This window comes from Pelophylax lessonae (genome assembly GCF_965119305.1).
Source record: "Pelophylax lessonae genome assembly, chromosome: 6".
NCBI lineage: Eukaryota > Metazoa > Chordata > Amphibia > Anura > Ranidae > Pelophylax > Pelophylax lessonae.
This window is the reverse complement of record NC_138773.1, coordinates 127,037,673-127,050,424: the sequence shown is the minus strand read 5'-3', so window position 1 is coordinate 127,050,424 and position 12,752 is coordinate 127,037,673. Positions and strand designations below refer to the sequence as shown.

General features: G+C 45.9%; 1 protein-coding gene across 1 annotated transcript in view; it reads right to left on the bottom strand.

Moving 5' to 3' along the window:
- The window catches only part of MARF1 (meiosis regulator and mRNA stability factor 1), a 587,347-nt gene that overhangs the window by 231,366 nt on the left and 343,229 nt on the right, over window positions 1-12,752 (bottom strand). Inside the window, exon 17 of the mRNA XM_082261010.1 lies at window positions 5,333-5,553. Coding sequence (XP_082117136.1) covers window positions 5,333-5,553 — 221 coding nt within the window. The remainder of the gene's footprint in view (window positions 1-5,332; window positions 5,554-12,752) is intronic.

Below are 12,752 nucleotides of genomic sequence, written 5' to 3'. Positions count from 1 at the left end.
GCCGCGTCACACAGGTACAGGACAGCCTGACTAATCTGGTCCATCATCTCCAAAGTAGTAGGGGGGCCAGAGTCAGCCATGAGGATGCGCCTAAGCACCTTGGTCTAATCTGCCACAGCCTGAGACACCATGACGGAGGCGAAAATAGGTTTCAGCATGGAGCCCGCCACCATATAGGCATGGCGGGCAAGAGATTCCAACTGCCTATCCGTAGGGTCCCTGAACACCGGAGAATCCTCGGTGGGTACCAGAGTGGCCCTGTTCAATCTGGACACCGCGTGGTCCACCTTAGGGGCCACAGACCAGCGCGAATCCGTAGGAGACGCAAGGGGGTAACGGAGTTGAAACCGTTTTGGCACCACAAAATTGCACTTCATATTGCGCCATTGCTCATTCACTGTCTCGTGAAACTCAGCGTGGCAAGGAAACACCTGCGCTGCTTTTTGGGATCTGCGGGTCCCAAAAGAGGACCGCTTACCCGGAGGATTGGGCTCATCCTCTAAATGTAGTGTCTCCTTAACAGCAGTAATCAGCGCAGCCATAGCAGCGTGTTCTCTGGCCGTCCCAGGGGGGGAATCATCCCCCTCCCCGTCCTCCGCCTCAGACTGGGAGGAATGGGACCCCTCAAGGGGCACACTATCTACGGCAACCATGTCAGATTCAGAATCAGAAGAGTGAGAAAACCTAGGCCTTTTCGTAGAATCCTGTTCAGCCATCAAAAGATCCACCTTGGACGCTAAAGTCGCAAGTGCAGCAGTAAGTGCAGATGATTCAGAGGAGCCTGAATCATCCACCAAAGCTGGGGGAAATTTGTTATCCTGGGACTCAATAAAAGAAACTTTTTGGCGTTGGCCCTTTAAATCGCACAGCGATCCCACCGTAATACACCGCTGTTAAGGACTACGCTTATAGACCCCACAGGCAGGAATAAAGCTGATAGCCAGAGATATTCCCCACAAAAACAGTAAGAACAGACCCCCACAAGTGTTACCATGCTGGCTGACGATCTCCTCTGTATAAGAAAGAAAGTGATGTCACACCGCATGAGGCTGAACAGGACTCAGGCTAAGGGAAAATGGTTGCCCATAGAAAGTAAAAGGAGGCTCGGGGAAAATGGCCGCCGACATGTGCACAGAAGAAAAAACAGTGCCACATGCAAGATGGCGCCCGAAGGCGCCAAAAAACACTACATAGAGAGCTACAGAAGTGCCCATAGTGAAGCTACGCAGCTGCCCACACTAAAAATGGCGGACCTGCGGTTTTTTACACCGCAGCGGGCCGCCTAAGCATGTCTGCACCCAAACACACCACAACAGTGTCACCCAGGGAAGGGACCCCCACAACCCCCCACATAGCGTCCTAGACGTGGTAGAGCCCCTGCAGGGATCGGGAAAAAGGCGAGCCCCAGACACACCGACATGAGGGGATACCACAGACCTAGCAGACTGCCATCCCCAGACAGAGGCCCCACACAGAAAGTACTTACCGTACCCGACGGCGTGGGCGCCTCTCAGCGACGGGAAGCCTCCCACCCCAGGTGGTGGGGTGCCGTCATAAAAAACGCAGGACTCTAGCAAAGCACGGAACCGCGGTTGAGACCTCCAAGCAAGGTGGCCACCTCGCGGGCTTTCGTCCCTGAGGACAGGGACAGGTCGTTTGCGAGGCCAGGGCGTACGCATAGCCTGCTAAACGCTCGATGGTGGGCTGGGATTCCACAAGGCCCTCTGTCCTGGAACACCAGGACGACCAGTCCGACTCCCAGCTCCGCAAACGCTGTAGTCTTCCGAAGATCCGACTAAGCGCAGGAACAAATAAAAAGCTAGTAGTGCTAGAGAAAAAAAAAACACTTAGCATAAAATAAAAGTAATAAATCAGAAGAAGGCTGAGACTGTAGCCCCAGCACAGGGAGAGCCTATCTTACTCCTAACTAGGCAGAAGACAAACTGAGTTGGGATGGCTGATAGCAGGGGGGTATTGGACCAGTGGGACAGCCCCCATAGGTGTGTCTATGTAAATTGCCTTGTTTTTAACAAGTCTTATGCCTAGCTTGCTCCTATGGATAAGAGGTCAATACCCATTGGTGAAGACTGAATATGTGGGCGGCGACTGCCAGAGGACGTAAGAGAAATCAGGACACGATTTCTAAACTACCACCACTCCCTCATTTTCAAGCCCACCCACACAAATCTTATATCAAAACGTTCAGCTATCCCTTCTGCCACTATAAATGTCCACGGCTAAGCCATTGTCCTGATAGTTTTCACACTTTCTTAATTGATGCCACTCCCACACACACACCCCACCCACACGGCAAGAACATTTCACACAATTTCCCCAGAAATTGTAAGTTTTCTAGTTCATATATAATGCTTTTATAATTTATCTTTTGTTTATATTGATATGCATATCCATTTACATCTGATGTCTTCTGATATAATGTATTATTGCCCACATGTTCCTTTTTATATGTGCTCGCTTTGGGCACCGCTGGCTGTTGTAGGCCCACAGCCATGGTCAACAACTCCCCAATATACTTCTTACCAGAAGAAGATGACCCCTTAATTACAGGGGGTCAAAACCGGCATTTATCTCCGCACAGGCTCAAGACTGTCCTCATCGCTGTCACCCCTGATGACGTCAGCGAGGCTGACGAAACGTGCGTCGGGAGCGTGAGACCGTAGAGTTCCGGTGAGGTGGAGCGCAGAGCGCGAGCGGCGTCCCATCCACCAGACCAGCCGAATGTATTGTACTTCCAGGCGTTGAAACTACTGCTATGATGTAAGTGCAATCTATCTTATTAAAATGCCAGTATATGACGATAATACACTATCGGAGTTTCCTTTATTTTTTGCATTATGATGCCCGGAGATCCGGAGCTTTGTAAAGGCATTGGGGCTAAAATCCTTTGATGTGGTGACAGCGATGAGGACAGTCTTGAGCCTGTGTGGAGATAAATGCCGGTTTTGACCCCCTGTAATTAAGGGGTCATCTTCTTCTGGTAAGAAGTATATTGTCTAACCACTGGGTGGAGGTGTATGGTGAAGGTTTCTCATCAAGTCCAAGTTTGTTGCTGAAGACACAGTCTGCACTGAGCACTTTAAGGACTTTAGTTTTTATCACATGAACCACCATTGATTTATTTATTTATTCATTCACTGATTTATGCATTTTATCTATACTGAATAGGTTTGCCTGTATATTGCAAGTTTGTGACCAATCACATATGCACTATAGCACAATTGATTGCTGAACGCAATACTCACCCTTGCTAACAATTTTTCACGTTTTTACGTTTATATTGCGGCTCGCAGTGTGGAAGAAATTCCCAGAAACTATTTCACATTTATTTATTGAAAATTTCTGTCAAATATTATTTCTTTTGCGCAGGTCTTTTTTGGTTAGCACCAATTATTTTTCGTAACTCCCCAATATAAGTTGCATCTAAAGTACAGCAATAGGCCTGTAGAAGGAGCTGGGGGCTCAGAGGGCATAGCCTGGTACAACCAGAGATCCGACTCTTGATTCCTCCACGTGACGTCACTTCTGCTGGTGCATTCCACCCTGGCTGGTGTGGACATTCTGAATCCACTAGACATCCATGCCTATCACTACCACCCCCTAGCAGTCTAGCCCACAAAAGGAAGCTTACAGGACAGAGGAAACACCGATTTTCAAATATGTGATGAGCGATCGATCTTTTATACTGACATCTTGTCTTAGACTGACAGTCTTTTTAATCTTTTGTCATTAAAATTTTACCCTTAAATACTGCAATTAGGTGGCATCTCCCCTCCTTTCTTTTATTCTTATCCCCACAGAGCTGGCCACACTCTTGAAAATGGCTGTCGTTTCTGCTGCAAACCACAACTAATCTATATTGAATTGCATGCACCCTATGGACTTTTAGAGCACTTATGGCCTGGCCCCTTTGCCCTCTATATACAATAATCTCTAGCATTGCCTTTGAACTATGCTGATCAGCCAAGTACACACCCTCTGTGCCCCTAAATTCCCTGATCCCTTAGCTGCATTTAGAAGACTTTTCTAACTGACTGACCTCGTGAGTCTGTAATTGTAGGTCAATAAAATTTTACCCTTAAATACTGCACTTGGCTGGTGTTTAGACGTCCATGTAAATGTAGACTTACACTTAATTGGTTCTGATGCCCTTCCTTAATCACTTTGGCAAGTATCATACAGGCGGTCCCCGGATTACAAACATCTGACTTGCAAAGGACTCCTACTTACAAACGGAGGGAGACAACAGGAAGTGAGGAGAAATCCCCCCCCTAGGAAGGGAAATTCACTCCTGGAAGAGTTCTCATGGGAAAAAAAAGGTGTCTCCACTGAAGCTTTATTACCAATCCTTGTCTCCACAACAACCCAAAATTTTCAAAATCCAGTTGTCATAGGGACAGAAAGTGAAGTGAAATCTTCTGAACAGGGGTACAGACAGCAAAACAAGTGGCATAGAAGAGTTACCCCTTCCCTATGCTATCCAAAAATATTCTTTTGGCTTTAGCTAAACCTAATAAATGTACCTGATCTGACTTAAAAATTTGACTCAAGAACAAACCTACAGTCACTATCTTGTTTGTAACTCGGGGACCGCTTGTACTAATTTGTGCCCGCTCTTTGGGCTGCTTAACACCACATAACCTCTTCAAACCGACGCCAAGACAAACCGCATACAAATAGCCTACAGAACTTATGGGATAGATTGCAGCGTGTATGCATAGGATCTGACAGAATTTTAAAGGGAATGCATGGCTTAACATCTAAGTCTACTCAATACAAACTGTGAAGTTCTGTAATTGATTACAAACTTAGGCCCCTTCCCCATGGAGGCGAGCTCCATTTGTGTCCGCCCTCTCAGCGGGGAATCTGTCTGCTAATCCCCGCTAAGCAGGCGGATGGCTAGTCTGTGTCTACTCCACTTATACAGAGCAGGCAGACATTGCCCACTGTCCTCTATGGGTGGTCAGATGTAAAATGGATCCCCATCTATGTTTTTAGCGGATAGGATCGGACGGCCGTTGACACCTTCTGCTTCATAGAGGTCAATCGATGGTCTGATCACTTTAGCCTAAAAAACTGACAGGCAGATCCGTCTGTGTGAAAGTGGCTTAACTCTCCACCGGTTTTTCTCAGAATTAAATCTCTTAAAGATCTTCTCAAATGTAAGCACAGCCCTAAAACTCTCAAGCAAAACTATCTATCTTTCTGGAGACATATCATGGAAGAAGGCTAGCTGAACCTCACATGTGAAGAAGGTGTTATTAGTTTTGTCAATAACTTAACAATTAGGATTCCCTACTCTGAAGTTGCTTACCTGCAGAACATGTGGCACAGCCTCAAGCAGTTCCATCAGCTTAGTGTAGCCATAATCAGACACACGACATTGTTTTGCAAAATGATGATGATAGGTTGGAATAAACTTGGTGACTGGCATAATGCACGACGGTTGATTTTTTAATAAGTCGATCACTTCTCGACTGAACTGTATCAACTGAGGGTTCCCAACTGGGCTCTTTGATCGCAACATCCAAGGATCTAAGGGCAAAAAAAAAAAAAAGTCATAAACATCTCTCCCTTCCACTGATTATACACTGTCTGGCAAGTGCTGGTATACAGCTGCACTTCTTTAGTTGTACCACAACAGAAATGCTGACACAGTCGCTGTATTGATCACAGTGGAGAAAGCAAAAAGCTTTGGCTTGAAGTTAATTGAAGTAAATTGGACTGGACTGTTTTTACATTTCTGTTCTACTACCACCTCCAGGACGCTTGGACACAGGCAAACCGAAAACCTGTAAGCTAGCCATGTATAATTCCCTCCTCTACCCAACATACTTTTACACATACAATTTAGATAATACACAAAACCAGCAAAAAACAAACAGGGGTGGTTAGAACCATGTCCCTCAAAATCCAAGAAAATATATATATTTTTGTTACTTGACATCAAATCTAATTTTTATTTTGTATTTATTCAGGGACATGGGAATACAGAAACAGTTGAGTCCAGAAGCAGTCCAACTGACAGGTGGGCAACAGCTACAGACAAATCCAATAAAATAACGTTTGTAACTCAGGAATACCTGAAGGACAGATACGGAAATCTGAACCAAAGTGATGTCCCCAGGAGGACAAAGGAATCTGGCAAAGACCAAAAGGAAAACAACAGAATCATCCTGATTCTTAAGACCAGGACAGAAAAGCTACCTGCCAAGGAAAACTAAACTCAAATACAGCCTGCACATCAATGATAGCCTATGAAAAAAAAAAAACCATCAAAAACAGATGAAACCACATAACTGCCCAATTAAGAACAAACAGGCCAGCAACAAAATAAGGTATAAATAAATAAAAAAACTGGGACTAGTCCACAGAGAGAACCTTGGACACAGACCATAAGAAAGGACCAGCTGGTCTACCAGCAAAAGACCCAAGCCTTACACTATTCTCAAACCACAGGGAGCAGATTTCTTTGGCGAGGGTTTGCGCTACGCCCTTCCCTTGCCCGTTGTTGACTAACAGTTGCCAACACTAGATACCTGTGATGCCCTATGATCTGGGTAAAGCTTAGGTTCTTCACAAAGTACTGACTGCAGGGAAGGCCATTTAAGTTTCACAATAAGGATGCCAAAAAAAAAAAAAGGCACTAGAATGGACACAAGTTGCATTTATTCAAGAAATAGAAGGTGCCTGTGAAGAACAGATCAGAATCTTGTTATGAAGTATTGGTGAAAACTAGCCTGGTCGACCTTGTAAAACAGAGGGGCACTCTGGAAAGCAGAAATCCTGAAGGATTCAGCAGTATTGAAAGAAAAATGAAAAATACATTTTCCTGACATAAGGAACGCATTTGGGGTAAAAACGCCCAAAGTCAAGTTCCCATCTTAACCAGTTCCGGATCGCCCACAGCATATAACCTGCGGCAGGGTGGCCCGGCTGCGCAAAATTGGATTTTTGTAAGAACCTACCGTAAAATCCTTTTCTCTGAGTCCTCTCACAGACGCAGCTCTCAATGCTTTTTCACTTTTGGGTTATGCGCCATCTACAGGAATAGACTAGGCAGTGAAAAGTTTTCACTCGACACGCCTATAGGGGCTGTCCCTTACAACATAACCCCAGACACACTGTGCTCTCAAATCAGTTTTGTAGCAAGCTGTGAAAGATAACACAACCAACCAACCCCATATAGAGGGGCGGGAGCTTCGTCTGTCAGAGGACTCAGAGAAATGGATTTTACGGTAAGTTCTTACAAAAATCAAATTTTCTCTATCGTCCTCTGACAGACACAGCTCTCAATGCTTCTTCACTATTGGGACATCCCAAAGCAGTGTAGGCATGAGGGGTGGGAAGAACGCAACCAACTGTTAACGTACATCCAAGGCTAAAACGTAGCCAACTGGGTGACAAAAGAAAAAAAAAAAGCTCGACCCCAAAACAAAAATTCACCCCCGCAAAGAGAAAACCAATTCTCTTTATCAAACCGCAGCCTGCAAAACCTTGCGGCCAAAGGCAGCATCCGAGGAAGCCAACTAATCAAACTTTGTAGAAATTGGTAAAAGTGTGAACAGACGACCAGGTCGCCGCTTTACACACCTGAGCAACTGAAGCCTGATGGCGAAAAGCCCAAGAGGCACTCAGCGCTCTCGTAGAATGCATCCTCACAGGGAACAGAGGAACCTGACCCTTCGATGAATAGGCCTGAACAATGGTCTGCCTGATCCATATAGATATGGTCGCAGCACATGTAGTCAAACCCTTCCAAGATCCCTTAGGAAGGACAAAAACAATCAGATGTCTGAAAAGATAGGTAAATCCTGTTCGCCCGAACCACATCCAGCGAATGCAAGGCAAATTCCTTAGGATGCTTGGGCTTAGCACAGATGGAAGGCAAAACAATATCTTCATTGAGGTGGAAGGCAGACACCACCTTAGGAAGAAAGGATTGGTTCGGTCGTAGAACAACCTTATCCCAATGAACGACCAAATAAGGCGAACGGCAGGACAGAGCTGCCAACTCAGACACTCTGTAGGCAGAAGTGATAGCCACCAGAATGGCAACCTTCAGGGACAACAAAATAAGACAGAGGTGTATAGGCGCTTAAGGGTATAGGTGTACATATAGCAGCATAAATAAATATAAAATCGTGATTAAAAGTACAGTGCTGTTAGCACGGGGAGGGGGAAGCACAGGGGGGGGGGGATTTAAAGTCCATGTGCATGTAAATGGCAGTCTTTAAAGAAGGTCCGTGGATCAGGACCAGTACCTGGGGTAGGTGTCCGCAGCTCAGGGCCAGCTCTTCAGCAAGAGAGAAGTCAGCTCTAAAAACCAGATAAGAAAGAGGGAAAAGCACCTCTGAGTGCAGGATAGTAATTTATTATAACAATGAAAACATAGCCACTTACATACAGTGCCTTGTGAAAGTATTCGGCCCCCCTTGAACTTTGCGACCTTTTGCCACATTTCAGGCTTCAAACCTAAAGATATAAAACTGATTTTTTTGTGAACAAACAACAAGTGGGACACAATCATGAAGTGGAACGAAATTTATTGGATATTTCAAACTTTGTTAAATAAAAAACTGAAAAATTGGGCGAGCAAAATTATTCAGCCCCTTTACTTTCAGAGCAGCAAACTCTCTCCAGAAGTTCAGTGAGGATCTCTGAATGATCCAATTTTGACCTAAATGACTGATGATCAATAGAATCCATCTGTGTGTGATCAAGTCTCCGTATAAATGCTCTGTATAAATGCACCTGCACTGTGATAGTCTCAGAGGTACGTTTAAAGCGCAGAGAGCATCATGAAGAACAAGGAACACACCAGGCAGGTCCGAGATACAGTAAAACCTTGGATTGCGAGCATAATTCGTTCCGGAAGCATGCTTGTAATCCAAAGCACTCTTATATCAAAGCGAATTTCCCCATAAGAAATAATGGAAACTCAGATGATTCGTTCCACAACCATTTATTCATAAATCCTTCAGTTTATAGTCCACAGAAAAAGATTATAGCATTGCGATAGGTTGTGTAACTACTGTATAAAATGTCCATCCACAAATGGCCGCTTCCACAAGGAGATTGGAAGCAAAATCCAGCAGGAGCTACAGAGTATCAAAGAGAAGAGAGGCGCCTCTAAGTGTAGCAATATGGTTCCATTAAATGAAGGTTCAACATTTAGCAACTCACATGGTTGATGAATAAAACAGGCACATCTAAGTATGCAGGCATCCGGGGTAAAGCTGTCCACATAGACCATCTTCTGCACCACCGGCTGCCAGTCTGTAATCCTGACCGGGAAGACCACCCTGCAGTAAAGCGATCTGAAAGTGAGGGGCAGCATGGAAAGGATGACCTTGATGGCGGTGCAGAGGATGGTCTATGTGGACAGCTTTAGCCTGGATGCCTGCATACTTAGATATGCCTCTTTATCATCAACCATGTGAGTTGCTAAATGTTGTACCTTCATTAAATGTAACCATATTGCAACACTTAGAGGCTCCTCTCTTCTCTTTTATACTCAGCTGTGACTTGAGGCTACTTGTATATCAAGGCATCGCTTGTATATCAAGTCAAAATTTATTTGAAAATTTTGCTTGTCTTGCAAAGCGCTCTTAAACCAAGTTACTCTCAAACCAAGGTTTTACTGTACTTTTGTGGAGAAGTTTAAAGCCGGATTTGGATACAAAAAGATTTACCAAGCTTTAAACATCCCAAGGAGCACTGTGCAAGTGATAATATTGAAATGGAAGGAGTATCAGACCACTGCAAATCTACGAAGACCTGGCCATCCCTCTAAACTTTCAGCTCATGCAAGGAGACTGATCAGAGATGCAGCCAAGAGGCCCATGATCACTCTGGATGAACTGCAGAGACCTACAGCTGAGGTGGAAGACTCTGTCCATAGGACAACAATCAGTCGTATACTGCACAAATCTGGCCTTTATGGAAGAGTGGCAAGAAGAAAGCCATTTCTTAAAGATATCCATAAAAAGTGTTGTTTAAAGTTTGCCACAAGCCACCTGGGAGACACAATAAACATGTGGAAGAAGGTGTTCTGGTCAGATGAAACCAAAATCGAACTTTTTGGCAACAATGCAAAACATTATGTTTGGCGTAAAAGCAACACAGCTCATCACCCTGAACACACCATTCCCACTGTCAAACATGGTGGTGGCAGCATCATGGTTTGGGCCTGCTTTTCTTCAACAGGGACAGGGAAGATGGTTAAAATTGATGGGAAGATGGATGGAGCCAAATACAGGACCATTCTGGAAGAAAAATGGATTTTTGTAAGAACTTACCGTAAAATCCTTTTCTCTTAAGCTCATTGACAGACGTAGTCTTCTTGATTCTCAAGAGCTGGGTTATGTTGTCTCCGCAGGAGTAGGACTAGGCAGAATGACAAAACGTTCTGGCTCCACCCTAGGGGGCAGTCCCTGAGGGTATATCCTCCCTCTCTCTGCTACAGGGAATCAGTTCTGTTTAAAGCAGTACAGAGAAATTAACCCAACCCAACTCAATGATAGAGGGGCGGGTACTACGTCTGTCAATGAGCTTAAGAGAAAAGGATTTTACGGTAAGTTCTTACAAAAATCCATTTTTCTCTATCGCTCATTGACAGACGTAGTCTTCTTGATTCTCAAGAGCTGGGACATCCAGAAGCAGTGCCACAAATGAGGGGTGGGATTGACAAAATCAAATCCAATCTAGTAGGCCCAACCGGTGCCAAACTAGAAGTTTTAAAGGCTCATTATAAACAAAGAATGAGACTAAAGAAAAATTTTCCAATGGAAAAAACCCTCGAGGTAGACCACTGGTCTCCTCAAATTGCGGCCTGCAAAACCTTGCGGCCAAATGAGGCATCAGACGATGCCATTACATCAACTTTATAATGTTTAGAGAAGGTATGCACCGACGACCAGGTAGCCGCCTTGCACACCTGGACCACTGACGCCTGATGGCGAAAGGCCCATGACGCACTAAGTGCCCGAGTGGAGTGCGCCTTAACAGGGAACGGGGGCTCCCGACCCTTAATAGAATAAGCCTGCACTACCGTCTGTCTGATCCATCTGGAAATGGTCGCGGCAGATGCAGGCAACCCCTTTTTGGGTCCATCTGGGATCACAAAAAGTGAATCCGTCTTGCGAAACGAGTCTGTCGTTTTCAAGTATACCCTGATCGCCCGGACCACATCCAAGGAGTGCAAAGCAAATTCCCGAGGATGACTGGGCTTAGGACACAGGGAAGGTAATACAATATCTTCATTCAGATGAAATTCTGAAACTACTTTTGGTAGGAAGGATGGATTCGGACGAAGAACCACCTTATCTCTATGAACCACCAGATATGGTGAACGACAAGATAATGCGGCCAGTTCTGACGCCCTGCGTGCAGAAGTAATAGCCACCAAGAAGGCCACCTTCTGGGACAACGTGGGTAGAGGAATCTCCCTAATATCTTCAAAGGGAGGTTTCTGAAGAACCGACAACACTAAATTAAGATCCCAGGGGGGTAACGGCGCGTGCACTGGCGGAGCCAGATGTCGCACCCCCTGGATGAAATTCCGCACCAAGGAATGAGTAGCCAAAGGCTTCTGAAAGAAGATGGCTAATGCTGAGACCTGACCCTTGATAGTACTCAAGGCCAGTTTCTGCTCAACCCCTTGTTGCAGAAAAGCCAATATTCGACTAATCGAATAAGACCGAGGACGGAACCCCAAAGGTTCACACCATGCAATGTAGGACTTCCATGTGCGATGATAAATCTTTCTGGAAGTCGCTTTCCTTGCTTCAACTAGAGTAGGAATAACTGAAGCTGACAAACCTTTGTCCTTCAGCACCTGGGTCTCAATAGCCAGGCCGTTAAAGCCAGCGATCGTAAAGCAGGATGGAAGATCGGTCCCTGAGACAGTAGATCCTCTCTGAGAGGAAGTCTCCACGGGACGTCCGCCACCAGTCTGACCATGTCGGCGTACCAAGCTCGACGAGGCCAGTCCGGAGCTACCAGGATTACTGGGATTCCTTCCTCCTCTACCCTGCGAAGAAGTCTTGGCAGTAACGCGAGAGGAGGGAAGGCATATATTAGCTGGTATTGCCCCCACGGGGCGATCAGTGCGTCTGCGGTTTCTGCTAGAGGATCGCGGGAGCGAGCCATGAATCTCTGAACTTTCCTGTTGAATCGTGATGCCAACAGATCCACATCCGGGGTGCCCCACCGTAGGCACAACTGGTGGAAAACGTCTGGATGGAGGGACCATTCCCCCTGATCCAGGGTCTGACGGCTGAGATAATCTGCCTGCCAATTCTCCACCCCCGGAATGAACACCGCAGAGATTGCTGGAACAAATCGTTCCGCCCAGCGAAGAATGCAAGCCACTTCTTTGGCCGCTCGGACACTCTTGGTGCCCCCCTGGTGATTGACATAAGCCACGGCCGTGGCATTGTCCGACTGGATCCGAACCGGGCTGCCCTGGAGCTGCTCGGTCCAGTGAATCAGACAAAGTCTGATCGCTCTCAGTTCCAATACATATATCGGTAATCTGGATTCTTCCGGGGACCAAAGTCCCTGGGCAGATAATTGACCGAGAATTCCTCCCCATCCGGATAGACTGGCATCCGTGGTCACTATCGTCCAATATATTGGCAGAAATGACTTTCCCTGGCTGAGCATTGGAGACCAAAGCCACCAAACCAGAGACTCTCTGGTCTGTTTGCTCAATCGTATCTGATTGTCCA